The sequence below is a fragment of the Eriocheir sinensis genome, chromosome 35, assembly GCF_024679095.1.
Source record: "Eriocheir sinensis breed Jianghai 21 chromosome 35, ASM2467909v1, whole genome shotgun sequence".
NCBI classification, from domain to species: Eukaryota; Metazoa; Arthropoda; class Malacostraca; order Decapoda; family Varunidae; genus Eriocheir; species Eriocheir sinensis.
The window spans coordinates 8,154,346-8,171,845 of NC_066543.1; the positions used below are offsets into that span (position 1 = coordinate 8,154,346).

The following is a 17,500-nucleotide window of genomic DNA, read 5'->3' on the forward strand; positions in this document are numbered from 1 at the left end:
TGGTGGTGGTGATGGTGGTGATAGGATAAAGCTCTGCCTCATCTTCTTACTCCTTCACCTCCTCTTCCTCCTCCTCTTATATTTCTCATCCTCTCCTCTTCCTCATCGTCACCATCATCATTCAGCCACCATCCAACAGTCTCATCATCTTGGAGTGCGTACAAATAGGAAGGTACATGTATCCAAACAGCCAGGATAGAATAAACCTCTTCCTCCTCTTATTTATCCTCTTATCCTTCTCATCCTCTCCTCTTCCCCATCACCACTCACTCACCACCCAGCCACCTCATCACCTTCCGGGACTTACAAATGGGCAGGTGTATGCGTCCAAACAGCCAAGATAGAATAAACCTCTTCCTCTTATTTCTCCTCCTATCCCTCTGATCCTCTCCTCTTCCTCATCACCACTCACTCACCACCCAGCCACCTCATCACCCGGGACGTACAAATAGGAAGGTACATGTATCCAAACAGCCAAGATAGAATAAACCTCTTCCTCCTCTTATTTCTCCTATCCTTCTCATCCTCTCCTCTTCCCCATCACCACTCACTCACCACCCAGCCACCTCATCACCTTCCGGGACGTACAAATGAGCAGGTGTATGCGTCCAAACAGCCGTGAAAGGTGAGCCCCGCGATGCCGGCTGCCGGAGATGGATTGAGTTGGCGTCCCGCTGGAGACCTTAATCATATAAATGGGCACGAAGCCCCTACACGGCCTGGCAGGGTAATGACGTTAGGGTCGAGGGGACGCGGCGGCAGGGGAGTAGCTGTAGGAGAAGGAAGAGGAGGAGTGGGTGGAGGAGGAGGAGGAGTGGGAGGATGAGTAAGGTTGATGTGTCTTCGGTGTAATTGGTTAAGTTTCGCACCTCCTCCGCCTCCTCCTCCTCCGTTTCCTTCTGTGTGTGTGTTGTGTGTGTGTGTGTGTGTGTGTGTGTTCAAGGGTTGTTTTTTTCTTTGCTGTGTATCCAGATTGTTGTGTCAGTGTATAAATTTCAAACAATTTCCTCTTAATTGCCTGTCTTTCTGGCTGTCCAGGTGACTGACTGCCTGAAATGTCCATTCTCTCTCTCTCTCTCTCTCTCTCTCTCTCTCTCTCTCTCTCTCTCTCTCTCTCTCTCTCTCTCTCTCTCTCTCTCTCTCTCTCTCTCTCTCTCTCTCTCTCTCTCTCTCTCTCTCTCAGAGAGAGAGAGAGAGAGAGAGAGAGAGAGAGAATGGATATATGAAACGCGGCAATCCACTTCATGGGGATCGTAGTCTATGATCAAGTATTCTCTCTCTCTCTCTCTCTCTCTCACACACACACACACACACACACACACACACACACACACACACACACACACACACACACACATACACACACACAAACACACAGACACACACACACAAAGAGCCAAGGTGAATTGTAAGTGAGTCTCTGGAGTGAATGAGAACGAGGAGGAGGAGGAGGTGAGAGACCCCTTCTATGGTCCCTTTCCTCTCCTCCCTGTCACTTAATTCCCCATTTCACTTACTCTCTCCTCCCTCCATTGACTTTATCGTTCTCGTTCTTGTTCCCCTTTCTTCCCTCTTCTTAGTCCTATCCTCCTCAATGCACTTGTCTCCTTCATTCCTTCCTCCTGACCTCCTTTCCTCCTTATCTTTGCTCCTTCGTTCTTGTCCCTCTTTCTATTTGCTTCTTTCTCTCTTCCCTCCGTCTTCACTCTCCCTCTCTATCTCTTCACTTATCCACCTCCAATCCTCCTCATTACTCCACCGTTCCTGCCAGCTCCAAACCGTAATCCACTTCAATACCACTCTTTCTCTTCCCCTGCCTTCTCCTTGGTCTCCCCCCTCCCCCCCCCCCCCTGCAACCTCATTATCGGTTGGGTTGGGGGTGAGGGAGCGTTGGGGGGGGAGAGGGAAGGGTAAGGTGCTGTAAGAATCGTGGGGGCTTTGTTTAATATTTCCGGCGAAAGCTAACACTGAAAATTGAAGAAGTTTGATTCAGGTGCCACTCCCTCGAATTGCATTAGAGGAGCGCTCCGAACTTGTTCAGGCGGGGATTCGAGCAGTTTGCCAAGAGTTTGTTCAGGACTTGGTAAAGGCCTCGCTCCTTCAGGCGGCAAGGGGGAGTGCCTTTGAGAGAATCACTTCATTGCTCCTCTGTTTCCCCCAACGACTCCTTGTTTCCCCCCCCCCTTCTCCCCCTCCAGAGGCTCACTGCAAAGTCAAGGTGGCCGTGGTCGTTACTATGGGCCTGGCTCTGGGGGTGGGGGTTGGGGGTGGGGGATTATCGTATTCACCACACTGTATTTATCATTTTTAAGCCTCAAACTCTCGTACCTACACAAATAACGAAAGAATATTAAAGTTAGCGTTAAAACTGTTATTTATTGATGTATGTTTGTTTGTTTTGCTACAGATATCAGTCAGAAACTACGAAAATGCAATACGGTGTGTACGATAACTTGGCAACGCTGGCGGGGTCTCGGGGCTGTGCATGGTCTCTTAAGTCTCTCTCCTCTGAGGCTGAAGTCGAGGCGGGTCATGGAAGTTTACTATTGTCGTGGGGCGGCGGCGAAGGGATCAGTGTTGTCCGGGGTTCCCGAGCCCCGTTTTATTCTGCTGAAGCCTTTTATTTTTTCGGAGGGGAGGAGGAGGCGGCCATCGCTGCGTAATTCGTTTGCTGCATTGTGAGATTAAACCGTCAATTATTCTTTCGTTTTCAGCCTATGTAGCTGGATTGTAATTTGCGGGCGGTAAACCTATCTACACGATCGAATCACCAGATAAACTGTAATAACATAGTGAGAATCTCTAAATGGACATCGATACATATTTGTCTATCTATCTGTGTATGTATCTCTTTATCTATGTCATTTAAGTGGCGGCTAAAATGGGGGGGGGTTGAAGTGCTCGCTACTGTGCAAGGCCTCCTGATCTATATTCTGAAGCCATGAAAAGAGTAATTGACAATCGCTTCATACAATTTTACTGAGCTTCCATGTCCTCTCTCCTGTCGAGGGTTAGCAAATGTCTCTGTACAGCGCCTGGCCTATTGACCCTATTTCTTCGAGAGCTAAAGACGAGCCGGATGTTGTAAGATTCCTGTGTCGGGTTCATGAAGTACTGTGCCGCCTTGGCCCCCTTGCGTCATGGCCCAAGGGTGGCGACACAGGCTATTGAAGGGCGTATTGTGTGTATTATACGGAGAGTGAAAGTCTCGGTTTGTTTGTCTCTACGGCCACAATGAAGGATGAAGTACTGTTGCCTCCCTCTAGCTTTGGAAGACTTAAGTGCTGTGTATATTTTCTCGCCCTGATTTCCGTAGCGATCAAGGACGAATTAAATGGCAGTCCTCGGTGCAGCCATTGAGGTTTGCCAATACTGCAGCCTCGATGGGTAGCCCCGCCCAGTGTATAACTTCCATTTGCCTCCCCCGGACCTTCTCCCAAGACATTTCCGCGTTCGACTTATTCCCCGTTGGATTTTCGACTACTGGACATTTCCCGCTCCTAACACTTCCTCCTGCAGACACTTACTTCTTCATCCTCATTCCCCTTCAGATACTTTCCCCTCCTGACACTTTCCCCGTCAGACTTCCTCCGCAGACACTTCCCCTTCATTCACTTCCCCCTTCTAAAACTTCCCCTTCTTCCACTTTCCCCTCCAGATTCTTCTTCCTCCATACACTTCCCCCTCCTACCACGAACCTCAAGACAGTTACCAGTCCCAGTAAATTAGTAACATACCTTGAGTAACATACCTTGTCACTGTCTCGTTACCATAACACCGTGCTTTTTAATATATCCACGGGGAAGAAAAATAATGTTCACAGAGGAATATGTCGAGCAGGGAACTTGCTTAGGGGAAATATCAGAGGAGCGAGATGCGAGGCCGCCCGCCCTTCCCCTTGCCCCGCCGCCTCCCATCACTCCGATCTGCGTCACTGGTCAGCGTGATGGATGCGTCCCACTCGGCCCCTCGCGCGATCACTGCTCGTTTGGGAGGATAATGCGCTCGGCTAATGATCACTTGGGCTGAGGTGACGGGGCGGGGGCGGGGGAGGAAATACTCATCACGAGGTATAATGGTAATCTTTCTTTTATGTGTGTGCGTGTGTTGAGGAATAAGTTAGACTGCTTAACCACATGCCGTTCTGCTGTGATGTTCTGTACTGTCAGATTTGCTCCCTTCCCCACCCGCCGTCTTCCTCATGCCCCTTCTCCCCCCTTCCTTCCCCTTTACACGCTCCCCTTAGAGATATCATGTCGTTTTGGAAGACTTCCCGATTGTGTTACCCGATGATAAGCTCCCCTCAGCTGTTCCGTGCTAGGTAAAGGGAACGACCTGATTTTTTTTGTGTGGTCTGTAAGTGGTTCGTGATTGTCTGTGGTCTGAATTGTCTGTGAAGGGATTCCGCAACCACTCGGGAGGATCAACACTCACTCTCCTTACAAGCCACTCAATCCACACCACCTCTTGAGCCACTCCGAGGGTCCGTGGCGCCCAGCGGTGGTTGCTCCCGCCAGATTCATTAGTCGGTTTATGCAGGTGGGCTCGTATTGATTGGCCCAGGTGGGGGGGGGGGGTCAGGGAGGGGCCAGTGAGATCTCATCAGCAAACATTATGACTCTCTCTCTCTATCTATCTATCTATCTATCTATCTCGTCCTATGCATGTCTTTCCTCTCATTTCCTCCCTTCCGCGCCTCGATTTCCTGTTTATTATTTCTCCTCGGAATTCATTTGTTTTCCCAGGTTCCCCCACACGCTTCTTATTTTCCTCCCTTCCTTCCCCTTGCGAGAAGATTCCATTTCCCACATTTCCTTCGCTTATTTTCTTTTCTGTTGCATAATAATTCTCTCCGTGATTTTTTTTTCTCTCCATCGTTCTACTTCCCTCTTGAACCCATCTCCAGGCCTCTCCTCTTCCTCCTCCTCCTCCTCTTCCTCTTCCTCTTCTTCTCTCTCCTTGCTACTCCCCTTAATACCTCCATGTTGCTACTAATCTCCAACACACACACACACACACACACACACACACGCACACGCACACGCACACACACGCACACACACACACCTTCCTGCCTATCGACGAAGCGTGCCAAACTAACTCACCACACCTGCCATGCCTTTCCTCACCTGTTCGTCTACCTGTTCGTTCCCCTCCTCGTAACAAGCCTCGATCCGTCGCGCCGTGGGAAAAAGCAAGGCCCCTGAGACGCCCTTGACGGTGTGTAAGTGATCTTAAGGACGTTGTTATTTGGTGAGGCGTGGCTGGGTGGGTTGCCAGGAAGCGCCAGGTGATTACAGGTAGATGGTTGATTATTATTTATGTAGTAGTAGTGGTAGTTTAAATAGTAGTAATTGAAACAGGAGGTGAAGGAGGAGGATCTTATCTGTAGGTGCGTGTTTTTTTCTGCCTTTCTCTCTTCAATTATGTGCACGTGCTCTTGTTGTTGTTTCTGTTGTAGTGGTGGTGGTGGTGGTGGTGGTGGTCAAGTCTCAGTCAGATTTTGAAATTGTTTGCACGGGAAAGAATTTTAAGTTACGGGATTTCCTGCAAAGCCTTAGGTGTTTTTCCGGGGTGGTGGTGGTGGTGGTGTCGGTGGTGGTGGTGATGTTCGGAGAATTCGCTCAGTATAAAAGTTGTTGACTCAAATTTTGTTGGGTTTGGGGAAGAGAGAGAGAGAGAGAGAGAGAGAGAGAGAGAGAGAGAGAGAGAGAGAGAGAGAGACGTTGAACGAGTGTTGGTAGAAGCTTACAGATGTTCAGGTTTGTGTGTGTGTGTGTGTGTGTGTGTGTGTGTGTGTGTTTACTGCGTCATGCGGGGTGAATCACTGTTGCTAGACTCCACGTGGTATCTCTCTCTCTCTCTCTCTCTCTTCCCTTTCCTTCCATCCTTATTTTTTCTTTTTACTGTTCTCCCTTTTTTGTTCTTTCCAAGCCTCTTTCTCTCTCCTCTGTACTTTCTCTTTTCTTACGGTCCCATTTCTTCAATCTCTCACATTACTGTCCTTCCTTTTGCTTTATCTCCTCTCCTTTTTGCTTCACTCCATTTTTCTTTCTTTTACTCCTTCCGCTTCTGTGTCCTTACGATCATATTCCTTCCCTTCATCCTTTTACTTGATATTTTCCCTCTTCCTCTTTTTACCGTGTCACCATCATCGTTTTACCATTTTTTCTTATGCCAACTGATTCTCCTCTTAGAGCGATTCTCCCTTCTTTCCATTCTCTCTTTTTTCCTTTATTTTCTCCATCGTTATGCACATATTTTTCTCTTTTATTCTTCCCCTTCTCTCGCCTTCCTTTCTCAGCTCGTAACCGTCCGTCCAACAGCGTCAAGAGCTCTACCTCCTCCTCCACTCGTGCCCGGAAATATGGCAAGAAGGAGAGAAAGAAAGGGAAAACGAGCGTAAAGAAAGCACGCGGAAGTTATGGCTGCGTCGCGGTGCCATGGGTGAGGGGGCGTGGTCTTGTCGCTCCCCGGGTCCCGCAGGAGGGGTGTGTGGCCCTCAGCTGTTTGTCCTGAAGCCCACTACACTCTTTTTGGGTTTGTTTGTTTATTTGGTCTTCTTTCGTTCTGTAGTATTGTGGGGAGGGGGGTACGTGTGTGTGTGTGTGTGTGTGTGTGTGTGTGTGTGTGTGTGTGTGTGTGTGTGTGTGTGTGTGTGTGTGTGTGTGTGTGTGTGTGTGTGTGTGTAACGAGGACTATATGGAAGATGTATAAGAGGATTACGTGTGTGTGTGTGTGTGTGTGTGTGTGTGTGTGTGTGTGTGTGTGTGTGTGTCACAGATGTTAAGTGTCCCCCCCCCCCCAGTCCCCTCCACCTCCCGCCTCTTCCTCCACTTCCCGTCACTCAGTTTCGTCGTTGTGGCCCAGATAACTCTTTCACGCTGCTTCCACCACCACCACCACCATCGCCACCACTACCACCACCATAGACGGTCAATGTATGGATGTGTATGGTAACGTTGCCGGCCTGTACTACATCACTACACTCGCGTTTTTTATTCAACCACCACCACATCACCACCACCACCACCACTACACTACCACAACCACAGCATCAACTCCACCAATGCCAGCAACCACCATAACCGATTAACTTTATCTTACAATCACCAGTATTACCACACGCACATCCCCCACACTACCACCACCACCACTACCACCACCACCACTACTATCATGTCACTCCGATCACCACCACAAAACCACCACCACATTCCCACCCCCACTGCACCGCCACCACTGCTCGGCGCCAGCACCACTCACTACACCAGTCCCCCGCTGCCGCCGCACCACCACCACCACCACCACCATCACCATCACCACCACTACCTTCCTACCTGCCGCCGAGTGCCAGCCAGTGTGCGCGTGGCAGTGACGGTGCCGGTGTGCGTGGTTGGGGCGGCGGCGGCGGCGGTGGTGATGGTGGTGGTGGTGGTGGTGCCAGTCAGTGAAGGTGGTGTTGCCAGTGGTTGTGGTCGCCGGCGTGCAGTGTTGTTGGTAGTGACCGTGGCATAGTGGTGATGAGTGGGTAGTGATGATGGTGTTTTGTTTTTTTTGGTGTAAGTGGTTATCGTGGTGGTGGTGGTGCCAGATCGTAAATAGTGAAAGTAGTGTTGCTGCAGTGTGCTTTTTTTTTTCTTCTTTTGATTGGTGGTGGTGCGGGTGGTGATGACAGCGGTGTTTTGGTGATAAGTGAAGATGGGTTTTTTTTGGGGGGAGGGAGGTGGAAAGGATGACCCTGCTGCCAGAAAGCGGTGTTGACTGCAGTGAGTGTTATTTTTTTGTGTGTATTGATGGTGACGATGTATGTGATTGTGGTGGTGGTGGTGATAATTAGTGAAAATATAACAGTGTGTGACGGTGATGTTATGTTGATGCAGCAGTGATGGTGGTTGTTTACATCGGTGGTGGTGGTGGCAGAGGTGACTTCGGAACTAGTGGTGTGAAGTGTAGTACGTTTTTTAGTGTGTGGTGGTGACTAAGTTTGGTAGTGATGAAAAGGTGAACAGTGATATGTGTTTTTTTGTGCCATGGTGGTGATGTCAATGGTTGTAATGGTGGTGGAATATCTGTGATGGTGTTGCTGGTAGTGCATACACCTCAGCATGGCGTGGTGGTGATACTGGCGATCCGTAAGGGAGGGGAAAGCCAACCGATCGTGGGAAAGTGAACAAATATAGAAACCTCAAAGAAAATAAAAAAAGAATGAATGAACGAGAGAGAAAAAAAGAAAGCATTACCAGCAAATGGATGGACGATTGGTGAAGCGAAAGGAGGAAGAAAAAGTGAGGTTCGTTAAAGAAAATTGCTAGATGAAAGAAAAAGAGAAAATAAGTGAAAGCGAAGTAAAAGTCCATGAGATGTCTGGCGTTGCGAGGCGCCAGACAACAGCAGCATATGTGGTGTTAGGGGGGGGGGGGGACAGGAAGGAGGTCGAGGGGATAGATTAGGGAAAAGAGAGGGGTGGGTAGGGGAAGGGACGGAAGTGGCTGCGGTCTTTGAGAAGGGGAAGGGGTAAGGGGGAGGGAAGGGAAGAATAGATTAGTGCCCGCTCGATATATTGATCCACCACCATTACCACAAAAAAAGACTTGTAAGTGCCCATACCGTCACGCCACGAATGTTTCTGCTGCTGCTGCTTGAACCTCCTCCTCCTCCTCCTCCTCCTCCTCCTCCTCCTCCTCCTCCTCCTCCTCGTTGATGCAGTGACCGTGAACCCAGACAGAAGAATCATTGACCGGTATCTGCGTGTTTTTCTTCTTCCCCTCGAGTCCATGCACATGAGAGAACCGATATAGATGATGAGGAGGACGAAGGAAAAGACTAAAACAAAGATAAAAATTATTGTACCATCAAAAACATGAGCCAAAACAGGAGCGTTATTGACTTGCTTACTGAGTCTGTGTCCCTTTTTTTCTCTCTCTCTCTTCGATCCAGTGAGCATGAGAACCAATAGAGAAAAAAGGATGAAAAAAAATAAAAGAAAAAATAAAAGAGTTTTACCTCCAAAGTCACAAACCACATAAAAGATATCGATCACTCCCCTTTGTCTGTCTGCCTTCTCTTTCCTCTTCGAGTTCGTAAACGTGAGAACCCATAGAGTGAGAAGGACGGGGAAGAATCTAGAGATATAAAGAAAGAAAGTTGTACCTTCAAATACGTGAACTATAGACAAAACGATATCAGTCAGTCCCTTTTGTATCTGTTTCTTGTTGTTCTTGTAGTCTACGTACATGAGAACAGATAAAATGCGAGACGGAAAAAAAAGAAAGTAATAAAAAAAATATATAAATAAAATAAAAATTATGTATTATTAGAACAAAGACAGGAAAAGCCCTATCGACCAGTCCCCTGCGTCTATATCTCTCTTCCTGCAAGGCTATGAACATGAAAACCTAAACGTGATAAATATTAAGGAAAAAAGTCGAGAAATGTAAGAAAATATGTACCTACAAAATCGTAAAGGAAAGCAAAAGCGTCATTAATCAGTTCCTGTGTCTCCCGTTTTCCTTGAGTCTGCGAACATGACTACAGATAAAGAAAGACTAGAAAATATAAGTGCACGGTATAAACTGGTAAACTTGTTACTTGTATCGGACTGGCGTGTGTGAGAGTGGACAATAAATTTCTTCAGCGAATGTAAGAAGCGAAACTGTGTGTAAAAGACGAGGAACATACCGAAGATAGGAATTGCAAAGTGGTACACGGTGGAATTGTCACTTGAATGGGACAAACGTGTTCTTAGTCGAATGTAAGATGCGAAACAAGGGTAAAACACGGGAGAATAAGAGTCGCATTATAAGACATTTCACCGCCCAAGAACACATTTGGCAAGGCTTTCGTAGGAGTCGTGAGCATTTCCATGGGTAGTTTTATGACCCTGGTGGTAGTGTGACCCTTCTTCTGTACCATGAACCTGAAGAAACACTCATTAGAACCCAACTGACCCCCTCTTTGACCTTTAGAAATAGCTGGTGTGAGAACCGAAAGTGTCTTGTATACCGATCTAAGAGTTGCAAGGTATGAAGTGTTGAAATCGCAACATGTGTATGGGATAAACGTGTTCGGGGAGGGACTGCAGGTTTCTATAGTCACGTCACGTACTAGTATATATGTTCCTTTCTTGGCTCCGTCTCTAGCATGCCCCCAGCCAGGCCAGGTGCGGGCGTGGCGGGGGATTCGGGGAGCGTGTCTGTGTGTTTGAGGGTCGTCATGGTAACGGCAGGTGATGGGCCGAGGCAAGGGGAGGGCGAAGGCTTGGGAGAGGGAAGGAAGGTGAAGGGAAGGTATGGATATGGTCTGCTACTTCATATGATAAGGTGTGAGTCATGAGGTGCTTCTACTCTTGATCGTTGCCCTGGTGAGGTGTAGGTGGTAGTAGTTGTAGTAGTAGTAGTAGTAGTAGTAGTAGTAGTAGTAGTAGTGGTGGTGCTGGTGGTAAATGTAAACAAGAGGAGAAAGAATGATAAATATTAGTCGTTTGTTCCTTAAAATTTGAGGTTTTGAGAGAGAGAGAGAGAGAGAGAGAGAGAGAGAGAGAGAGAGAGAGAGAGAGAGAGAGAGAGAGAGAGACTTATCACACGAGGTTGTTGTCTCACCCGCCTATACTGGATGAGCTTCCGGTTCCTTCCTCCACCTCTTCACTTCTCTCTCGTAGCTCACGGCCCATGATTCCTTCTCCTCCTCATCTTCCTCTTCCTCATCCTCATCCTTCTCCTTCTCCTCATTTTCTTTCTTATAATTTTTCTTCGGCTTCTTGTTCTTCTTCTCCTCCTCCTCCTCCTCCTCCTCCTCCTCCTCCTCCTCCTCCTCCTCCACTTATTGCTCTACCTGCACCTCCTTTTTTGCCAATTTACCTATTTTCTCACCTTTGTCCTCCATCTCAAGGTCATCATCTCGACAGCTGTTAAATTGGGCACACACACACACACACACACACACACACACACACAGTGGAAAAAGGAGGGAACACACGTACGCACGCACAATATCCGGTGGTCTGAGATACTTGATAATCTGTCAGTTGTGTCGGTGGTGGTGATGGTGGTGGTGGTTATGGTGATGCGAGGGATGAAGGGAGGGTGTTGGATGACGTGAAGGGTGGTGATGGGTGGAGGTTATGTGACATCAATCCACTTCTCCCAATCCAGTGTACAGTGATTACATAAAAAGACGAGTCAGCAAAGATAAAGCCGTGAAAAGAACACAACGTATTGACAATCCCTCGGTGAAAAGAACAGACCCGTAAGAGACGTTTAAATTACAAGACCGAAACAAGTCCCAAACGAGTGTCCCGAGTGAGGCTTGGAAGCGAGTCCCGCCACCCCCTTCCCCTTCCTGTGGGCTGCGGGCGGCGTGAGGGAGGGGCGTCGGGGGTCCCTGGGGTCGACCTTCCGGATTGTTGGTCCCCCTCCCCCCGCTCTCCTCCTCCCCCACCCCCCTGACCGCTGCCGGGCCCGGTAGGATGGTGACGGCAGGCGTGACGGAGAGTAGTGTAAGTGACGGGGAGGCGGCGTGTGGTTTCCTCCCTCTCTCCTCTCGGGTGTGGTGGCGGGGGGCGTCCGCCCGCACGCCTGACGAGCTGTTAATATATTGTTTTTATTTCCAGGTTGTGGCCTTCTCTTATCCCACCCTCCCCCCTCATACTTTCAGGGAGCTCTGTGTATTCTTTCCTTGACTAAGGTGTAACCCTTAAGAATTTCCCTGATGTTTTTCATGCAGGATTTCTTTTTCCTAGCAATAGTTAAGGTTTGTTAATGGATAGTTTGACCCCTGACCCAACTCTCCCCTACACCCCATACGTTCTCAGCCTCCTCCCCTGCACTATCGTTCCCTTCCCCTGCATGTGACGCCACCCCCTAAGTGTACTCAGGCACCTCGCCAGCCCCGCGACGCCCCCACCCGCGGCAGCGCACACATACAGTCTAGTCCTCGAGGTCATGGTGTGCGGGGTCATGTATCCCGCGGCGGGCGCGGGGGCGTCGCAGGCTGTGCGGGTCACTCCTCTGGGCGGGTCTTTCCTCTAGGCCTAAGGCCTCCTCTGCTCTCTCCTATGTCGGGTACTGTCACTTTGCAGGGCTGGCGGCGACCGAAAACCCGAACTGCCATGCCCCGCCCGCCAAATCACAAGGCAAACGGGGGCGGGGCCACAAACAACGGCTCCACCCCCTCAACGCCCATTGGTCAGGGTCAACAAGTTCCATCCAATCAGACGCCTTCTCCGCCGCCGGACATGGCGGCACCTAATAAGACTAAGAATAAAAAGGTGAAGGGAGGTTGCTTGCTGTCCGCCCCAAGTAAATCCTGTTTGCCTGCACGAGGGTAAATGCATGTAGAGTTGCCTGAAGCTTTGCTTGAACATAAAACTTAGCTAACTGACTTTCCCTCCATCTCCCTGCGTCTCGGAGCACCTACCCTCCCATGGGCAGGTGCCCGGGGCTCTCGTGGCCCCGCGCAGCGACCCGGTGCTTGTCTCTGCATGATGATTTATTTTTTGCTTTACCTCGGGAACTTTCTCTTTGTTATGCCTGGTGACAGTTTACTTAAGGTTCTAGGTCATGGGCCGTTGCTGTCGCTCCTCACCCTCTAGGGTCAGGAAACACCCAGTGGGTCGGGGCACCGTGACGCTCGTGTGCCAAGAACGTATCTATCTGTCTATTTATATTTATATATTTAACTATCTATCTACCTATACCTGTCTATCTACAGAGATAAATAGATAACTTGTCAGATAAGATTGATGCCATACAATCAGTTCAACCGGTATCATCAAATAGGTTTTTTGGAAATGCTTCAGAAAAAAATGGCATGTATCATAGTTTAGAAGTTTCCATAGTGGTATAGGACCAGAGTCCGGGGCGAGGCGGGGTAGGTTTTTGTTGTTGGTAGTGGTGATGGTGGTGATAGTGGTGCATTATGAACACAAGGAGGAGCAGGGTGTTGCGTTCTCCAGGCTGTCAGTGTACGCATCAAGTGTTCAGAATGATGACGACTCAACGCGGTACGGGAATAAGCGTTCAGCACAACCCGCCGCCTCGCCCCGCCTCGCAGTGCAGAGAACCCCTTTGGGACCTGTCCAGACAGAGTTCACACACCACATTTATAGGAGGGCATGACTGCGATAATGCCCGCTGCAGCATGGTCACGTGTTGGCCCTGAGACGGCCTGACCACCCCGCCGTGGCGCGAGTGAGCGACTGCTGAATGCTGAGTTTTAGGAGGCACATAGGCTACGCCTCTCATGTCTTGTGTCTTCGGGACAGTTGTTTAACTAGTTATTTAGTATTTAGTATGCAAGTAGTGTATCTACCTGAAATAGCTGTATTCACTTCGTTGCTAAGAAGTAAATGTTTAACAGTATTACGCAGTAATGCTGAGTTGCAGCATGGGGGTTGTCCCCGCCAGCTGCAGCCCCGCAAGTGTGTCGGCCAGGTGGCTCTCAGGGCCAGGCCATGCAGGTCGCCTCCTCGCTGCATCCACACGGAGCTTGCTATTTGTTGTTTGGTACTTATTATTTGCTTCATATGTATGTATATATATATATATATATATATATATATATATATATATATATATATATATATATATATATATATATATATATATATATATATATATATATATAGCTAGCCATTTTCGGCCAAAACTTGGAGTGTTTCACAGATTATTAAGTTTTATTGAATCCATTCTTTTCTCTTTAGCTTCTCTATGTTCCTCCCGCGGCTGACGGGGCGCGCCTCTGGGTTTCATTGAAGCTTCACTGCGCTTCCGTTACATTCCTCTAACACATTAAACACTCTAATCATGTGTACATTCTGCTCATTGTTTGCAGGATCAGTTATGAACGAATCTGCTGTAATGTTGTGCATCTTGATACCTTTTTGTCTCACATGATACCGGTTCAGAGTTTTAACGTTTTATTCTTTCTTTCTTTCAGGAGAAGGAAACCAACAAGAAGAAAGGCCGCTCCAAAGAAGGTAATGCCGAGGGTGGCCGTGTGGGGAGGCAACACACACACACACACACACACACACACACACACACACACACACACACATACACACACACACACTACCTCTCCCTCCCTCCCTCACGCTGTTTCTCACTCGCCGTCTTGCACCCATCCGCCGCCACCCTCAAAGCCTCTCCATGGACACGTATCCTTAAAATCGTCTCCTCTCAATGCTCAGGAGATGCTTTTCCTTTTTTTTATAGCTTCCATACGACTACGCGCCTGAGAGTCGATCGTATGCTGATATTTGTTGTTGGTTCACTTCTTAACGGCTATTTCGAAACCAAAAAATAATTGATAGTTAACTTCTATACCACCACCTTAAGTCATTCGGACGCATATATTTGTTGTTGATAATCCAAGTAGAATAAGCATACCTACACGGAACACAAGAGATGTTTACCTTGAAGCCGTGGTTATATCTTAGGCTGTGCATCGAGCGGCAGGTGCCTCTCGTTGCCTTGACACACCCAGGGGCCATATTCTCAAACCTTTCGGCGCCGCGGCACACATATTGGACACACTTTTTGAAGGAGCTTTAGGCATTTCCAGAGGTTGTTAATGACCCTGGTGGTAATTTAACCCTTCTTTTATGCTATGATTGTGAAAAAGCACTCATGAAAACCCGATAGATCTCCTTTTTGACCTTTGGAAATAGTTGATGTGAGGTGAAAACGTCTGAGAATACCGACCCAGGACGCGAAGGGAAGGACTCCGCAAATTATCATTCATCGGCCATAATACAGTGATTGCCTAGTGAAAATCAGTGCGAGTGAATGTTAACACTTGTGACGTCATGTTCTTTTGTTTATGGCACCTCAAATCATTATTACATGGCCGCAGCGAGTACCAGGCATCCACTCACAGGAAGCGTGCCCTACCGAAACAAGTGAATGTATGAACGACCCAAAAAAGAACCTTCACAGTAACAGGTAAACTATCTCTGGCTCAACAGGAAAATAAACTTCTGTCACTGAGATGCTTCCTCTGCTTTATGTATGGGGGCAGCGTGTTGTGGCCACTGTTTTGTGTAGTACGTATTTTTGTTTACCGTAAAACGAAAAGAAAGCCCAAACTCCCTCCTTCGACTTGCTCCATCTCATAACTCTCGCGGCCGATAAATGCAACAAGTCTCACCCCCTTGGTACTTGATTCATCCACCGTGGCAGTAAGTCAAACTAACCTCTGGACCTTTTTGTATTCTTTTTGTTTTCGTCTTCCGTTTTCTATATCAGACCAGCCGGTGGCCTCTTGTTTTGTTTTGTTTTCCCTTTGGCCTGTGTCCCTTACTGTAATAAGAAAGAGAAGCCATTTGCCTTTGCCTACCAACAATCCGTGCAGGAAGTCAACGAAGAGATGGCTCGCAAACAAAACGTGAGCATCGGCTGCTTCCCGTCGCAGCCCCAGCCGTTGTCTTCTAATCGACAAGCGGGTTCTTTTCATAGGGGTCGCCATTTAACAAATTGGTATCTAAATACCAGGCGACGGGAGACACAACCCTCAGAAACGTCAATAAACTTGCAAATCGGATGGGAATGCAATACTTTATGTAAAAATGTTCGGCCGTGAAAATTTGAAAACAATAATTGTTTAAATCCTTGCCCTTGAGCAACGAGTGGAGGCGGCGGTGTGGCGGGCGGGCGAGAAAAACAGCCTGACAAATAACAAATTTTGATGACGTGCTACTTTTGAAACACATTCACTAACTCACAAACCATTTTCCAATGGCACAAAATGAGTTTTATTATAATTCTTGATAAATACATAGCCAATAGATAATACATCTATATCCTCCTGTTTAAACCTGTGCTGTATAGCTGCCACTACTTGGTGGGAGGTCAGCTGCCTGCGGGAGCCTTCTTCACACACTAACCCTCACTAACACTGAGTTGGGGGAGTGGCCAGCGGCACACTCACTCGCCAGGTCCGCCCTGCTGGCACTCCGTTGAGCAGCAGCCAAGCTTTTTTTTTTTACCACAGCCTCAACGGTGGAAAAAGAAAAAAAATTCCCCGTGTCCACTGGAGAGTAACCCATGAGATGCAAACTAATTATTTGAAAACCGCAGAACATAATTTAATTTTCTTCATTCACCGATTGGGCTGTAGTAAATTAAGTCATTTTTAGTAATATATTTCAATATATTTTCAATTATATATATATATATATATATATATATATATATATATATATATATATATATATATATATATATATATATATATATATATATATATATATATATATATATATATATATATATATATATATATATATATATATATATATATATATATATATATATATATATATATATATATATATATATATATATATATATATATATATATATATATAAATATATACACACACACACACACACACACACACACACACACACACACACACACACAAAGAGAGAATTTTATTTTAAACTAAGGTGCGATAACACATCAGGATATTCAGTTTCTCTTACTTGGTGATATGCCCACAACTCTCTCTCTCTCTCTCTCTCTCTCTCTCTCTCTCTCTCTCTCTCTCTCTCTCTCTCTCTCTCTCTCACACACACACACACACACACACACACACACACACACACACACACACACACACACACACACACACACACACACACACACACACACGACTCCGTAGCTCAATCGACTAGAGCACCGCGCAGCAAGGCTTCGCGGCCAAACAGGCGGCGGTTCGAGCCCCGCTCAGGCCGGATTCTTTCCGTTGACTAGGAATGGTTACTGTCCCCCCTTAAGCAAGGGGGATGGGGTGTGTGGTGTGTGAGGTCCTGGCAGTACCCAGAGATCGGCGATAATGAGGATGCACCTGTTCATGTCGGAAGGGTACCTGCTGGCGAAAGCGAGTCCAACTCGTGATCAGGCCGTGGTGAATTAAACACACACACACACACACACACACACACACACACACACACACACACACACACACACACACACACACACACACACACACACACACACACACACACACACACACACACACACACACACACACACACACCAGCTCACCGTCCCCTTGAGGCCGTCGGCCCAGGGGGGCACGACCACCTTTTTATTGGTCAGTATTTGAATGTACTTCGCCATTAATGAAGGGCGAGGCAAGGGAGACAGGGCAGGGTAGGCAGGGCAGAGCAGGGAAGGCAGGTCAGAGCAGGTCAGGGCAGGGTAGGGCAGGCCTGGGTAGGGCAGGGCAGGGTGCACTGCTGATGAGCCTGGTACAGCACGTGGTGTTGCTGGGTGCCTGGACCTACTAACACTTGTCTCTGACTAACTGACACACCCCTTCCCTCCACGTTTGCTCATGGTGGTGGTCGATCTCCTCCCTTGGTGCCCCGCCCCTCCCCCGCGGGTGAGTCCCCAACACTGTCGGTGCATGATGCTCGGCGGCCCAGCGAGGCGCGGGGTCGCCGTTCCCTTCTGCCTGGGTGTTAACCGTGTGCATTAATGTTTTGTT

At 47.9% G+C, this 17,500-nt stretch overlaps 2 protein-coding genes across 18 annotated transcripts in view; one reads left to right on the top strand and one right to left on the bottom strand.

Annotated features, from left to right (window-relative positions):
- The window catches only part of LOC127007355 (39S ribosomal protein L38, mitochondrial-like), a 40,491-nt gene extending 34,782 nt beyond the window's left edge, over positions 1 to 5,709 (bottom strand). The window contains exon 1 of the mRNA XM_050878234.1: positions 5,130 to 5,709. The gene's annotated coding sequence lies outside the window, so the exon portion shown is untranslated. The remainder of the gene's footprint in view (positions 1 to 5,129) is intronic.
- LOC127007353 (protein lin-10-like) overlaps positions 1 to 17,500 on the top strand; it is a 91,292-nt gene that overhangs the window by 49,069 nt on the left and 24,723 nt on the right. For 4 of the 17 annotated variants that reach the window (XM_050878218.1, XM_050878217.1, XM_050878215.1 and 1 more), the window contains exons 3-4: positions 12,080 to 12,268; positions 13,939 to 13,978. In XM_050878218.1, coding sequence (XP_050734175.1) covers positions 12,080 to 12,268; positions 13,939 to 13,978 — 229 coding nt within the window. Of the gene's footprint in view, positions 1 to 7,303; positions 7,528 to 7,569; positions 7,770 to 7,814; positions 8,005 to 11,153; positions 11,498 to 12,079; positions 12,269 to 13,938; positions 13,979 to 17,500 lie in introns of those variants that run through there. The other 13 variants (XM_050878230.1, XM_050878229.1, XM_050878220.1 and 10 more) reach the window with 11 other exon arrangements.